Source organism: Aquarana catesbeiana, linkage group LG13 (genome assembly GCF_042186555.1).
Source record: "Aquarana catesbeiana isolate 2022-GZ linkage group LG13, ASM4218655v1, whole genome shotgun sequence".
Taxonomy (NCBI): domain Eukaryota; kingdom Metazoa; phylum Chordata; class Amphibia; order Anura; family Ranidae; genus Aquarana; species Aquarana catesbeiana.
The window spans coordinates 162,870,040-162,885,408 of record NC_133336.1 but is presented as its reverse complement, the minus strand read 5'-3'; the positions used below and the strand labels follow the sequence as shown (position 1 = coordinate 162,885,408).

At 40.8% G+C, this 15,369-nt stretch overlaps 1 protein-coding gene across 2 annotated transcripts in view; it reads right to left on the bottom strand.

Moving 5' to 3' along the window:
- Positions 1–204: 204 nt before the first annotated feature.
- LOC141116418 (uncharacterized) overlaps positions 205–15,369 on the bottom strand; it is a 40,404-nt gene continuing 25,239 nt past the window's right edge. For both annotated transcript variants that reach the window (XR_012237033.1, XM_073608673.1), the window contains one exon: positions 205–1,017. Coding sequence is in view for 1 of the 2 variants with exons in the window: in XM_073608673.1 (XP_073464774.1) it covers positions 296–1,017 (722 nt within the window). In the remaining variant the exon portion in view is untranslated. The remainder of the gene's footprint in view (positions 1,018–15,369) is intronic.

Below are 15,369 nucleotides of genomic sequence, written 5' to 3'. Positions count from 1 at the left end.
ACATTTCATTTTAAACCGCAACATATGATTAAAGTAGGCTATAAAAAGTGGGTGGCTGTGTCGCCTATGGCAAATCTGCCACCCTAGGCTCTGACCTGTGTTGGCTATGCAGAAATCAGGCCCTGCTAACAAAACCATTTATGTTGATAGATTAAACTGATTACAATGAGTACAAATATGTTTTTAATTCTTTAATCTCTCCTACATCATTTACAGTATATATTTTGAATACCCCTGAGCAGACATAAAAAAGTCAATATAAAAGCAACTAGAGAGTAATTTAAAAAAATACATTTTATTTTTTCTTATGGGTTGGTGTTCCATCATGAAGCTCCCTCTTTTTTCTACACTTTCTACTTGCATCTTTATTTATCTGACTAGTTGTGTGATGTGGTAAGTGTGAATCAGATGGAGCTATTCTTGTGGAAAAGTATTTTGCTGTGTAATTAGAGCTAGGAATTACTTGAGGCTGTGTATTTGTTGTTTCTTTTGTTATATCAGAAATACCTACATTTGTTGCTAAATGATTCACAGTGCTTACCAACTGTGAAAGAATCTGATTCCTTTGCTCTTCTATTGCAATGTGTTCCTTTTGAATATTTAGTAACAGGTCCATTTTTTCAATGTGATCTCGTCGAAATTCTCTAAGTTCTTGGCGAACAGCATGCAACTGTCGTCTCACTGAGCGATGAAAGGCCTCCTGGCTTTGATAAAGGAGATGGCATATATCTGGAAAACCTTCACCTTTAAAAGTGCTCTCACTCAAACGCTGTCCCAATGTTTCTGAATCATGATGAATGTCTTCTTCAGTCTGTAACTCCGATGTACTCTCAGTAAATTCCTCTTTAACTTTCACAGCCAGCTGTTCTTTAAAGTCAGTCCATTCTTCTTCAGTAGCTTCTAGCTTTTGCTCAGCAGAAGTTTGTGTTTCAGGAAAATATTGACCCTCTGAGGTAAATTCTTCATCAGGAGACAGCTGAGCTTCTGGAGAAGGAGGTTCACGAGGAGACCAACGTCCTATAAATTAAAAATTATATTTTACTTTACCTACATACTATATAATATTATACAACCACACTCAAAAGCACAAGTGTGAATCTGTGAATTAAACATACATTACATCATTTTCAATGTCGTCAGTCTTTCAATCAGGTTACTAGATGTCCCAGTGTGAAAATTTTATAGGTCTATCAATTAACATTTCCATTTACAATATACCAGCTTCATGAAAGCCTAAGGCTGAGTTCACACTATTGTGAATTGGATGTGGCTTTTCCTGCATCCCATTCGTATGTCAGGAGCCTGTGACTGGCTCTCAAAGGAGCTAGTTCACCCAGCTCCGGGACAGCTGCGAAACGAATTGCACAGGAGTCCTGTGCGTCTACTGGTGTGTTTCAGGTCCGAATTCATGCAAAAATTAGGACTGAAATCGGACCTGAAATGGTGAACAGGGATGCACCGGACCCCTGCTGTGAGCCACTCCACACGGAGATGTGAACCCAGCCTAAAGTTTAATGTTCAAATATCTAACATGAGCAGTGTGAATGTACTATTTTTTGCTGGCAGGTTGGAGAACTGAGGACACAAAGATTAATGTGTTTTACACAATTCAATCATCAACCACTGAAACCCACTTGCTGGAAATCAATGTTTTCCACTCAAATAAAGGACATAGGGTCCTGCTTATATCTTATTATTTGCGTTCTCCTCAAATGCCCTGAAAGCCCCTGAACCTTGGGTTGCTCAGTATGAAAACAGTGCTCAGTATGAAACACAAGCGGATTTTCCGTCAGAAAAATCTTGGATGGGTTTTCCGTCGAAATTCCGCTCAAGCTTGGCTTGCATACACACGGTCACACAAAAGTTTGTTGAACTTTCGACCGTCAAGAAAGGCAGTGACGTACAACACTATGACGAGCTGAGAAAATTAAGTTCAATGCTTCCGAGCATGCGGTAAATTGATTTTCCGAGCATGCGTGGGAATTTTGCGCATCGGAATTGCTACAGACGATCGCATTTTCTAATAGGAACTTTTTCCGACCGAAAAATTGAGAACATGCTCTCAGTCAGATAAGACAAAACGAAAGTTGTGACACTTTCAAACGAATGGGATTTTTGTAGGAAGATAGTACGTCTATTACCCAGTAGGCATAAATGAGTAGAATATTTAAAAAATATGATTTTTATTTAAATTGTGATAAAAAGGGGGAATATACAAAGCAAATATATAAATATACAATAGTGTGACCATCCAGTATTGTTGTTCAAGGTTCATTCGTGCCTGTCAGCCAACATGTTTTGCAGAAAACTAATTGCTTCGTCAGGGCATAAATCGGTATCGCTGATTCATTTGAACTATATAGATAACAAATAAATAAATATACTACAATTATATGGTGGTCATACATGCTTACGTAATCATATACAATACAAAAATATTTATACAAAACATTCAATCTGATAGTCTCACCTACTGGTGCAAGTTTAAAATTCAAAGCACACACCGCTATTGCCAGGCATCATCCACCGCACCAACTGGTGCAAAAAATCCAGGGGTGCCAGATCCCAACCGGATAGTACCAACAGAGGAACTGGACCACACAGTAGCAGGGCTAGAATCTAATATACAGTCCCTGACAAAAGTCTTGTTGCTTGTGTACGAATTGACCTGAAGTGCCACTAAAATTTATTTCTAATCAAGATTTTGTTACAAGAAATGGGTCATTTTAAACCCAACAGCTTTTGTAATAATGTTTCAGTGCAAAACGAAACTGACAAAAAGTATTCTAATATTCACAGCTTGGTAAAGCCCATTGAGTCAATTTTTGCCAAGACATAAGTGTTGTCGCCTTGTTATATGAGCTTCACCTGTGACTAATAATGGATCAATTAGGTCTCAGGTGTGTATAAAAAGAACACCAGTACACTAGACCTTCTCAACTGCAACTAGACCTCTGCAAACATGCCTAAGATTCACCCGGAGACTAAAGTGTTGATTATCAAGAGGCTGAAGACCAGATCCACTGCTGATGTGGCAGACACCTTCAATGTGTCTCGGCGTCAAGTTCAGAGGATAAAAAAAAGATTTGAAGAGACTGGAGACGTTTTGGACAAGGCCTGGTCAGGCCGACCCCGCAAGACAACTGCTCAAGAGGACCGTTTGTTGGCTCAAAAATCCAAGGCCAGCCCATTTTCCACTGCAGCAGAGCTCCATGAGACCTGGTCACCTGAAGTCCCTGTGCCAACCAGAACAGTTTGTCGGATTCTGTCTCGAAATGGCCTCCATGGTCGAATCAGTGCCCATAAGCCAGCACTAAACAAAATACGATTGAAAAACTGTGTGGCATTTGCCAAGGGCCACAGCCTGCTAAAAGGATGGACTCTGGAAAAGTGGCAGAAGGTGGATTTTTCAGATGAATCTTCTGTTGAATTACACCACAGTCGCCGCAAATATTGCAGGAGACATACTGGAACCCGCATTGAGCAGAGATTTACCCAGAAAACAGTGAAGTTTGGTGGAGGCAAAATCATGGTCTGGGGTTACATCCAGTATGGGGGTGTGCGAGGGATCTGCAGGGTGGAAGGCAACATCAATAGTCTAAAATACCAAGAAATCTTAGCTACCTCTTATATTCCCAACCATAAAAAAGGCCAAATTTTGCAGCAGGATGGTGCTCCATCGCATACTTCCATCTCCAAATCAAAGTTCCTTAAGGCAAAGAAGATCAAGATGCTCCAGGATTGGCCAGCCCAGTCACCAGACATGAACATCATTGAGTTGTATATCATATGTGGTGTAGGATGAAAGATGAAGCATGGAAGATTAAACCAAAGAATATTGATGAACTCTGGGAGGCATGCAAGACTGTTTTCTTTGCTATTATTGATGACTTCATCAATAAATTGCATGAATCCTTGCCAAACAGCATGGATGCTGTCCTTCAAGCTCATGGAAGTCATACAAGATATTAAATTTGAATCTCACAGCACCACTACTTAATTTGCTGACATATTTTTGGATTTTCAGTAAAGTTGTTCAATTTCTGTATAGGCGACAAAACTTTTGTCTTGCCAAAATTTGACCTGTCTGTCTTGATTAAATGATAAATCTTTTTTCAGTGAAACTAATTTATTTCAGTGCATTAAACATCATTTGGGGGGGCTTTAGCTTTTCATATGAGCTATATCTAACACCAATTGATTAATTAAAAGTCAGGTTAATAGCAGGGGTTTCTACAAAATAGAGAAGCGACAAGACTTTTGTCAGGGACTGTAGTATATGTGGGAAAAAGGAAAAGAAGAAAAGGCAAAAGTATTGACTGAAATGCTGCATAAAGCTGATAGACCTCATAGAGACATACAGCACTATATATTGCTACATGTAACTGATAAGGACCCCAAAAGTCCTAAAAAGTAGCATAGCTGCCAGGCATTATAGGATTACCAGGTAAATGGCCATTATCTTTTAATCCATGACAGACAGAAATTAACCTCCCCCCAACTAGAGGCAAACAGTGCACAAGTAAAAATCAGATGTCCTCCTAAATGGCCAGAAAGGTCCAACATAGTAATTACCTGTAGTGGCTTAGAAGTCGTAGCTCCTCACTTAGAGACTCTCCTCCTGCCGATAAAGATGGATCGGCGCCGAGTGTGTCTGATAGACAACACGCCGGCGCCGCCATCTTTTGTGTGGTCCCACCGGAAGTGAGAAGGTCAGAGATGACCTCTGGCATCACTTCCGGTCCGGACGTCCCTGATCTTAATGTGCGCGCATCCGTATCAGCTTTATGCAGCATTTCAGTCAATACTGACATTTCTCATACAGCTGCCTGGAGTCACTAGGGGATCATGCGATTAGCCTTATCCGTGCATGATCAGAAGGCGTCTAATGCATAATTATATTACACACCAAATATAACCCCATATACAGATATAGCTACCTACCCCTATACCAAGATTGATTTTCTAGTATAGATGGCCATAACCTTAATACACCTATTTAAACTTTACATGAATAGTTTAATTTTAGTGACAATGTCTTTTCACTTGTCATACTGCATAGATCAATTTTATATATATATATATATATATATATATATATATATATACATATATATATATATATATATATATATATTCCTTGGATTAGGAATTTATTGGCTCTATTTGCCTTTTCTTCTTTTCCTTTTTCCCACATATACTATATTAGATTCTTGCCCTGCTACTGTGTGGTCCAGTTCCTCTGTTGGTACTATCCGGTTGGGATCTGGCACCCCTGGATTTTTTGCACCAGTTGGTGCGGTGGATGATGCCTGGCAATGGCGGTGTGTGCTTTGAATTTTAAACTTGCACCAGTAGGTGAGACTATCAGATTGAATGTTTTGATTAAATATTTTTGTATTGTATATGATTACGTAAGCATGTATGACCACCATATAATTGTAGTATATTTATTAATCTGTTATCTATATAGTTCAAATGAATCAGCGATGCCGATTTATGCCCTGACGAAGCAATTAGTTTTCTGCGAAAACATGTTGGCTGACAGGCACGAATGAACCTTGAACAACAATACTGGATGATCATACTATTGTATATTTATATATTTGCTTTGTATATTCCCCCTTTTTATCACAATTTAAATAAAAATCATATTTTTTAAATATTCTACTCATTTATGCCTACTGGGTAATAGACGTACTATCTTCCTACAAAAATCCCATTCGTTTGAAAGTGTCACAACTTTCGTTTTGTCTTATCTGGTTACTATTAAGGATAGGGAGATTCGTCTTAACTAAACTCCTGTCTATGTCCAAAACCTTCTATCAGTGCAAAAACATGCTCTCAGTCTTTTGCTGACTGCAATTCGGCCAGCAAAAGTCCGATGGAGCATACACATGGTCGCATTTTCTGACCAAAAGCTCTCATCGGTCTTTTGCTGGCTTTATTTCCGATCATGTGTACATGGCATTAGAGTCAATATTTTATTATTGTCCATGTCTCTATTGGGGAGCCCTGTAAGCAGGGCAGAAAGTGAAGGAAGATCCAATTTTTTTTAGTTGTTACCAGAACAGTAGGTTAGGAAAAATATTCTAATGAGAATTACTGGTCCTTTAACAAATGTCTAAGAGGTTTATTTCCCTACCTTTCAAGAAATTTTCTCTCACTTCCTGTTGTCTCCAGGTAAGGAAGTGAAGCAAAATGCCCTCTGTGTGACACAAACAAAAAACTGCCAAGCAATTAACGGATGTGAGTTTTAGACTAATGCCGCATACACACGATCGGAAATGCCGCCAGAAAAACTCTGATGACAGCTTTTTGTCAGAAAATGTGACCATGTGTATGCTCCATCGGTCTTTTGCTGGCAGAATTCCAGCCAGCAAAAGACTGAGAGCATGTTCTCTATTTTTCGGTCGGGAAAAGTTCCTATATGAAAATGTGATCGTCTGTATGCAATTCGGACACGCAAAAAATCACGCATGCTCAGAATCAGAATTCTGGTAAAATGAGTGTTCATAATGGAGATAGCACATTCATCACACTGTAAATTTTTGGATCTTTTAATGCAGCGCATTCTTTTGTTCTTTATAATGCTAGAAAAATGAATTTGTTTTGTTGCTGATGTTCTCACAATTTCTTTATTATTTCTCGTGATCTCCTGAATTATCTTTTTTGTTTTTAAAGCCAGATCTTCATAATAATGTTTAGAATTATTTTTTATAGTCATCTTTTTTTTATTTATTTTTTTAATCAATATCGCCTGTTATTTTGATTATTTTTAAATTATTTTCTAGTGAGCTCCATATTTTTTTTTTTTTTGTGTGTCTAGTTTTCACAACATTATTATCTTGTATTTTTAAAGCTCAAGGAGGTTGGTTGTTGTCCCTTGTTAATTTGACATTGTATTTTCAAAATGTACCTGCCTACTCACAAACAAACTGTCCTTTTTGAAGAAAAACACATAAAAAAATCTCCATTTATTCTGGCTCATAACAAAATAAAGAGGAAGGCAATGCTGGAGAAACTGCTTGAATTTGTGAAGCCTTTGTACCCCAGGGCACACATCAACTCTTTGTAATTAAAAATTGGTAGCCTGAGAAGTCCATATAATAGGGAGCACGATCTGGTCCAGGACTCCCAGAGATCATGAACAGCAGCAGATGACACATATGTCCCCAGGCTGTGGTACTACAACAGCCTGCGTCTTCTGTCAGACTAGACTGAACCCAGGGCCAACACTTTCTTGTCTTCCCTGCAGCCTTCCCTCCATGCTTCCCTGCAGCCTTCCCTGCATCCTTCCTTGGAGGCTGTGGCTCTAGAGGTGGACTTGTGGCAGGAGGAGGAGGAGAAGGAGGAGGATGGGCGAGCGCACATAAGTGCATATTCTCACTAATTTGGCCCCTCAACCCCTTCTGAAGGGCCTGAAAAATAATATTCTCATAAATGAAGCGTTGGCCCTCCTCCATTTGCTGCAATTTTGCAGCTACAAAGCAGCCATAGGCCTCTTCAGGGTCGGCGGGTGTTTTCAGGGCCGCATTAGCGTCCTTAATGAGACCCAGTGCTGCCTCCTCCACGTGACTCCCCTTCCTGGCCCTTTTTGTTGTAAGGCGGAGGGGATGCACCTGGGATTGGGTGAGGCTACTGGGCCTGGCCACCTCCTGGCTGACACTTACCCCGCCTCCTCCTGGCTGCCACATTTCAAAGCCTCGTCCTGGCTGAGCTCTTCCTGTGTATGAAAAAGGGACATAGTTTTAGTTTTTGGTTCATCAATCACACACAATTTTCAGCTCATGACTGTTGCAAATTGAATGTTAATAAATAGAAAAGACTATCATTCTGAGCCCAGCTTTTTTCATTCTTGTCCCAATCATTTTTGGCTCCTACTGTCTATTGATATGTAAAACACTTTTTGTTCAATCATTCATTTGTTATCAATAATAACATCTATTTAGCAACAATAATTTTTGGACAATAAATATGTTAAAAAATACTATACCTGGCTCCAGCTGGGCTCCTCAGCTTCTTCCAGGATGGAAGGGCCAGGTTGGTCCTCAGAAGCCTCAGCTGGGGTTGAGGGAAGGGTTGATGGAAGCGTAGAAAGTGATTCCCTGGCTTCAATCTGGTCTTCCAGAAACCGGATTCTGTTGTAGTACCACAGACTGGGTACATACACATCCTTTGCCGCTGCTCCTGATTTAATGGAAGCCTGGACCTTATCAAGCTCCTTCCTATACGTGCTTCTCAAGCTACCAATTTTCTTATCCACAAACTCGATGTCTGCGTCAGGGACCTGCGTCTTCACAAATTGCAGCAGTTTCTCCAGCGATGCCTTCCTAGCTGATTTATTTTGATATAAGGGGTTTTTAACCTCCCGCAAATTTCTCATATCCCTGTATCTGTCTATGAAGTGGCCCATGAATTGAGGGTCTTTGAATTGTTTCATATTTGCTGCAAGACAAAACACAAGACCAAAACACTAATATCAGGTTAAACTCTCCTAATCTTATCCCAATATAGGCCTCAATCTCGAATCACTATAGGCCACTGATGTCCCAAGTTAAAATGTTACCTTTGTTATAACGTTTCGCGCTTCTTCCACTCATTGATCATACGTATGACACACGCATGTTAGCTTTATATACACTGCGCATGCGTGAAGCTCCGCCCGCGTTGCCCACTCCTGACATTCTTTCTTGAATATTCCCCACCCCTTCTCTTTCATCACAGTGGGAGAGAAACATGGCGGAGACACAGCAGGTGCGTAATAGCAGTAACGAGGAGGAAAGCCCGGAGCCGGAAACGTCCAGATGCCGCAGGAGATTTAAGGCCTCAAATATGGACTTTATAGAGATGGTGGAGATGGTGGACATCTTGAAGAGGGCCGACTATGATGGGAAGTATGGACTGTACCTAAACCCAAATGTGAGAGAGTCCAAGATAATGACTAAAGTTGTGAAGAGTCTGCACAGGAATTCTGGGGTACGACGATCCAAGGAGCAATTGAGGAAACGCTGGTCAGACCTGTACAGAAGAATCAGGAAAGTGCTTTCAAAAAGTAAGTAGTTGTTGTGTGTTCCGATTATTATTATTACTTGCATGCTGCTCCATGTGCTTTTCTTTACTGTTGTACAGTTTAAAATGGCTACTTTCATGTTCATGGGCACAGTAATCGGTCGTAGGAAACATTGTTTATTTGCCAACTAAATACGATGTATTGGGCAGATACAGGGTTAACTACATTTGGTCATGCTAATTTGTATTAAAAGAAGTTTAGGACATTGTTGTCTAGATGTGTTTGAAATTAGAAAGATTTGCAAACTTGATTCAGTGTAATGTAAGGAGAGCACACTCAGCAGCTGTTTACACATCTGGACTCAGGAGCACTAGTGTGGGACACAAGAACAAACTTTTTAGGGTGTCCCACACAGGTACTCCAGTGGATACTTGGGGTGTCTCCATGTGTGAAACTTGTCCAAAAAAGGTAAGTATTCCAGCTTTGGTAAAAAAATCATGTCTTCAGCTTGGAACTCCAAAACAGATAATTGTACCCCACTTCCAAGCAATGTTTCATATTCCTATTTCTGGCCTCAAATATCTGTGTGCTAAGTATACCTTTTGTTTCATTCTCATATGGGAGAAAGGACTCCAGACATCTGAGGACACTAAGAAACCCCCATCTCCTGAAGAAGGGGAACAGAGGACACCATGACCTGAGGATGTGAAGGAAGGAGAGGTGGTTGAGATTGTCACCACAACAGGTGAGTGTCTGACACCACAGATTCAGGTAATAGATGTATGCCTGCATATTTATAATACATGGTGTGTTTTTTTCTTTTAGGTGATGTGCATGTTGTGGAAGAACAATCTCCTCATTTCACGAGTGACAGTGCACAAAGCCTAATCCAGGGCATAATGTTTTCTAGTCAGGATTTAGACCTCATCAAGCAAAAAACAAATGGCATAGAATAAAAACTGAAGAACATGATTGATGTACTAGGAAGAATCTAAAGAACAACAAAATGACACCATTTTCTATTTTTGGGAACGATTTTTTTACGCATTTTAAAAGCCAAATTTTGAAGATGCACACAGTTTGTCAACATGTGCTATCTGCCTTTAGAGGATATCAATGAACGCGTTTTGTGGGTGCAACCCCTCCCTCTTAACTCAAGTAGGTGAGAGGAAGTGGTTGCACCCCCAAAACATGTCCATTGATCCCCCATGATGGGAGATAGCACATGTTGACATTAGGCATGGGATCGGGAGGGCAATCCCCAGTTTGACTCCCAATTTGTGTGCATCTTCAAAATTTGGCTTTTACAGGGGGACATCACCCCATCTGATGAAGGCAAGATCAACAAATTTTTGACACTACAATGTCTGATATTGCCTTCAGTTTTGTACTTTGTACTTTTGTACTTTGTAAGTTCCTGTGTATGTGTATGTTATGTTTTGAAACATGTCTGTTTATGTACTAAAAAAATATTTTCAAGGTAAAACTTAAAAAAATAAGATGTTTTTTTTTTTTTTTAAATAATACGTTTTACAACGCACATGTGAATGTGCACGGAGTAAAAGGTTTTATACTCAACAATGTGTGGCTTCTTCTTTCAATGCCCAATACCAGTTTTTGTATTAAGTTGGTGTTTACAGTGACAATGGGTATTATTTAATAATGGAAAAACCACTAGTGCACTAGGAGAACCTAGGAGACAGCTAAAAGAAACACAAGCAGTAAATCAAAATCAAGATTTGATCAGATCAAATTTTTTTTATATCTAAAATAATTACATAGAAATGGCCCCCATACCCGTAAAATAATCAACGTATTTTTGACGCACTTCATGCGCGCTTTGGGGGGGGGGGCAAGCCAGGACGTACAGTTTCCAGGGCCATCATTGTAGTTTCTGGAAGTCCGGCCTCAGGCCCAACTGAGGCAACATAATTAGGAGCATTTATCTTTAAAAAGTTGTGAAGCGTGCTAGAACTATGTGGTTAAGTTTGTACTCTGCCATATTTATTGCCGTAAGAAATAGGCGGAACCGGCTGGCCATTATCCCAAAGGCATTCTCCACGACTCTCCTGACTCTGGCCAGCCAGTAATTAAAAAACCTCTTCTCCGAGGTGAGGGTCCTCTGGGGGAATGGCCTCATCAGGTGATCACCCAGACCAAATGCTTCATCAGCGATAAAAACAAATGGGAGTCCTTCCACGTTCTCTTCCGCAGGTGGCAATCCCAAGCCACCGCTCTAGAGACGTCGTTAGAACTCGGTCTGGGCCAAGACTCCACCATCTGACATCAGTCCATTCTTCCCCACGTCCACATAGAGAAACTCGTATGTCGCCGACACCACCGCCATCAACACAATATTATGAAACCCCTTATAGTTAAAATAGTATGACCCTGAGTGGGGTGGTGGGACGATATGGACTTGCTTCCCATTGACTGCCCCTCCGCAATTGGGAAAGTCCCATCAATGAGCAAATTGGGAAGCCACAGTCTGCCATTCCTGTGGCGTTGAAGGAAACTGTGGAGTCAAAAAAGAAAAAAATTATTAGTACTTTTGCACATAACATTGCAAGCAGATTAGACACAAACATTCTTGGCCAACATCAGTATAACATTTATTGTAAAGAGGAAGTAAACCCCAGATTTTTTTCCTTTTTTTAAAAAAAATTATAATGCAGCAATGTATATAGAAGTCTTACATGCCAAAATGTCACTAAAACAAGGTTTGGAAATACCTTTTTCTGCTTTTATAAGTTTTATCTTCTTCCGGGAATCAGCCGCGCCATCTTTACTATTGATTGCTGGCTCTTGTGTTAATGTCATTTCCGCCCTTCCTTTCCTTCCCTGTGTTAATCTCTCACATGCACGATTGCAGTCGCGTGTAAACCAAGCCTCTATCCAGGAAGGTGAGATGGAGGGCACAGTATCGCGAGGCTTCCTTTCCTGTGCCGTTCAGAGTGAAAGGAAATAAACTGACATGCTGTGGATAGTGAAACGGCACACATAGCATGCCGTTAAAGACGCTACAGACTGGGCATGCACCGTTGACATCATTAAAGATTGCAGGACAAATTGTGAGGAAACTGTTACAGTAAGTGACATTTCACAGGCAGCGATCAGCTGCCTGTTCTATGCAGATTATATATGAACTGAAGTTGAAATAGAGGGTTTACAACCACTTTAAGGAGTATTTAAAGACATTTAAAGACATTTAAAGACAAAAATATAACGTCCACTTATCAGATTCCTCACCCCCTCTGATGGCCCATTGGAAACATTTTAGGGGGGGTTATAAATGAGTTTTGGACCCCCCAAAAAATCCTCTGGTACTCTGCCTGAATTTAAGGACAACAGTAACATTTGGACACATTTTAGGGGGTGTTTAGGGTTAAGCACTACAATGGAGCTGACAAAATACATTGTTAAGTGACTAGGCTAGGTGTATATGGGCCCAGGATAGCATGCTGGGGAAGTTAGTGAAGGCAAATATGCATGAAGGACAAAAAAGGAGCATTGAAAGCTTACAGCATGCATGAGGACAATGGGGACATTTACAGCATATTACAATCATGGTGATTAGGGAATGATGAAAGAAATACAAAACATTAGCATACATTAAATACATAGAATGCAATGTTAAAGGAGAAAACTTACCCTAATATAGTCCTTCTGCAGGACCTGTATGATGGCAGAACAGGTCTCTGGAATAATGATCTCCAGAGCCTGGGGGGAGATGCCTGTAGAGAACTTGAGGTACTGTAGACTTCTCCCCGTCGCCAAGTACCGCAATGTAGTGACTAGCCTCAGCTCTGGAGTGATGGCTTGCCGCATGCAGGTGTCCTGCTTCATAATATAGCAAAGCCAACAGATGGTGAAAAAGGGGGTCCCTCATCCGGAGAAAATTCCTGAAATCATCAGGATTATTCTCCTGGATCTCCCGCAGAAAAGGCATATGAGAGAATGGGTCACGCTGGAGCAACCAATTCTTGGTCCATGAACTCCTCCCCACCCTGTTCATGGACTAGGCTTGCGGCAGAGCAAGAACCTCAGCACCAAGCCCCCGCATAGCACGAACTCTACGACGAGCACGTACCTGCAACATGGCTTAAAAACTGGTCAGAACGAACTAACAGAACGCACTGAACAACAGAAAGGCCTGTGAAGAGCGAGCTGAAAATCAGAAACGAACGGACAAGAACGCACTGAAAAACAGATACGAACTGACTACATGCACTGAAAACCAGATACAAACCCACAAGCACAAACCGAAGAGCAGTACGATCTGAAAAGTGTGAATCGTCTCTCACCAAACTTCTACTAACACGAGATAAACAGGAGATTAGCAGAAGGAGACCAAAGGGTGGCGCGCTAGGTATTGAACTTCCGTTTTCTAGTCCCGTCGTACGTGGTGTACGTCACCTCATTCTGGACTGTCGGAATTTGGTGTGACCGTGTTTATGCAAGGCAAGCTTGAGCGGAATTAGACTTCTAAAACGAAAATTTAAAAAATGTGACAATACATACTCTTCAAATTATTTTTGAGTCATTGCCAATTATACAGGTCAGAAACGTAAGAGAAATGTCATAAGGCTTGATCTGCATATTAGGTCCAGATATCTTACTCAAAGTATAGAAGCCAGAGAGTCAGCATGGCAGACAAAAAAAAAACAGTATTGTCATAAGGACAGTTTAATTTCTGTCTCAATGTTACTGTCAGCACAGGTTCCCTTAAAACAATTTAAAAGGTATGAGTAGGGATACTGGCGTTAATTGTAGGTTTACATATAAAGATATCATGAAAGAAATTCTTGACCTGCCATCACTAATCTTCTTTGGCTGCTGAACAAGAGTTGATTTGACCTTCGCTGGTTGCATATATGTTTTGGATTGGGGATTCAGTATTTGAACCATAGGATCAACACTACAGACTGGTACCAAGCATTTTGTATATTTATCTCATAACAAATTATAAGGTACAATTGAGCCCGGGTTCACACTATACCGGGCTGTGGATCGCACAGGAGCGCTGTGCGTCCCTGTTCCCCGTTTCAGGGATGAATCAGGGCCGATTCTATGCCTGAATTCGGCCCTGACACGGAGCCAAAGACGCACAGCGTTTTTGTGCAGTGCGCTCCGCAGCCCCCCCGGAGATATGTGAACCGGCTCCATAGGGAGATACTTTCTGTGAGGGTGAGACCGTGATCATCGGTTCCATCTCCAATATCCTCCTCCACTGCTCCTGCGATATTTCCCCTATATCCTCTACCCATCTCTACCTGTCTTTACGAGGCTCTAAACCAACAATGGCTCTTTTACTTTTATTATCCCAAAGGGGGGTATGTTCAAGTAACCCTGTATACTCCATCTGTTTTTTGACTGTTTTCCAAACTTTTGTTATCATTTTTGTTATAGGGTTCATATAATAGAAAGAAACTGCCTCCAACACATCCACTATTGTATTATGCAGAGCTCCTGATAGCATTATTCTCCCATTTGGTGTACCTCCTCCTGGGATCTCACATCCCATTAAGTGTTGCAGCTGTGCTGCCAATTAATAACTCTCAGGGTGTGGTACCGCTAATCCCCCTTCCCCGGTCGGGAGCTACAGAGTTTGCAGCCGAATCCTTGCCTGTCCCCCCTTCCAAATTAACTCTCTGAAAAGGGTTTCAATTTTTTTAAACCATTTTTTACAAATCCACACTGGAGAGTTATGTAGTAGATACAATAATTGTGGCATCCATATCATTTAAATTAGGCTGCATCGGCCTGCTACCGAAAGGGGAAGCCAGTTCCAAATGTTAATTTTTTGTTTAAGTTTAGTGAATAATGATATTCAATTTTTGCTAATATACTGATTAGGATCTTTTGTCAGAAGTATCCACAAGTAATTCAGTGTATCTACTACCTCTAATTGAGGCATTCCTGATATAATAGGGCTACTCATAGGATCCACCGGTAAGAGCTTTGATTTCTCCCAGTTTATCGCTAATCCTGTAAATCTTCCAAATTCCTCCACTATGTTTATTGCTTTTCCTAGAGATTGCCCTGTATCCCCCAGAAAAAGAAGAACATCGTCTGCATATAAGGCAATTCTTTCCTCTCCTGTACTCCTCTGGAATCCTTTTATCTCAGAGCTTGATCTTATTGCAATTGCCAATGGTTCCATGGCAAGGGTGAAGAGCAGGGGTGACAATGGGCACCCCTGTCTCATCCCCCTTTCCAATTGGATCTTGTCTGAATATTCATTATAATTCTAACTTTAGCAATGGGGTCACTATAAAGCATTTTTATCAATCCTATAAAAGAAGGACCAAACCCTACTTTCTCCAGAACCCGCCAGATATATCTCCACTCCTGGC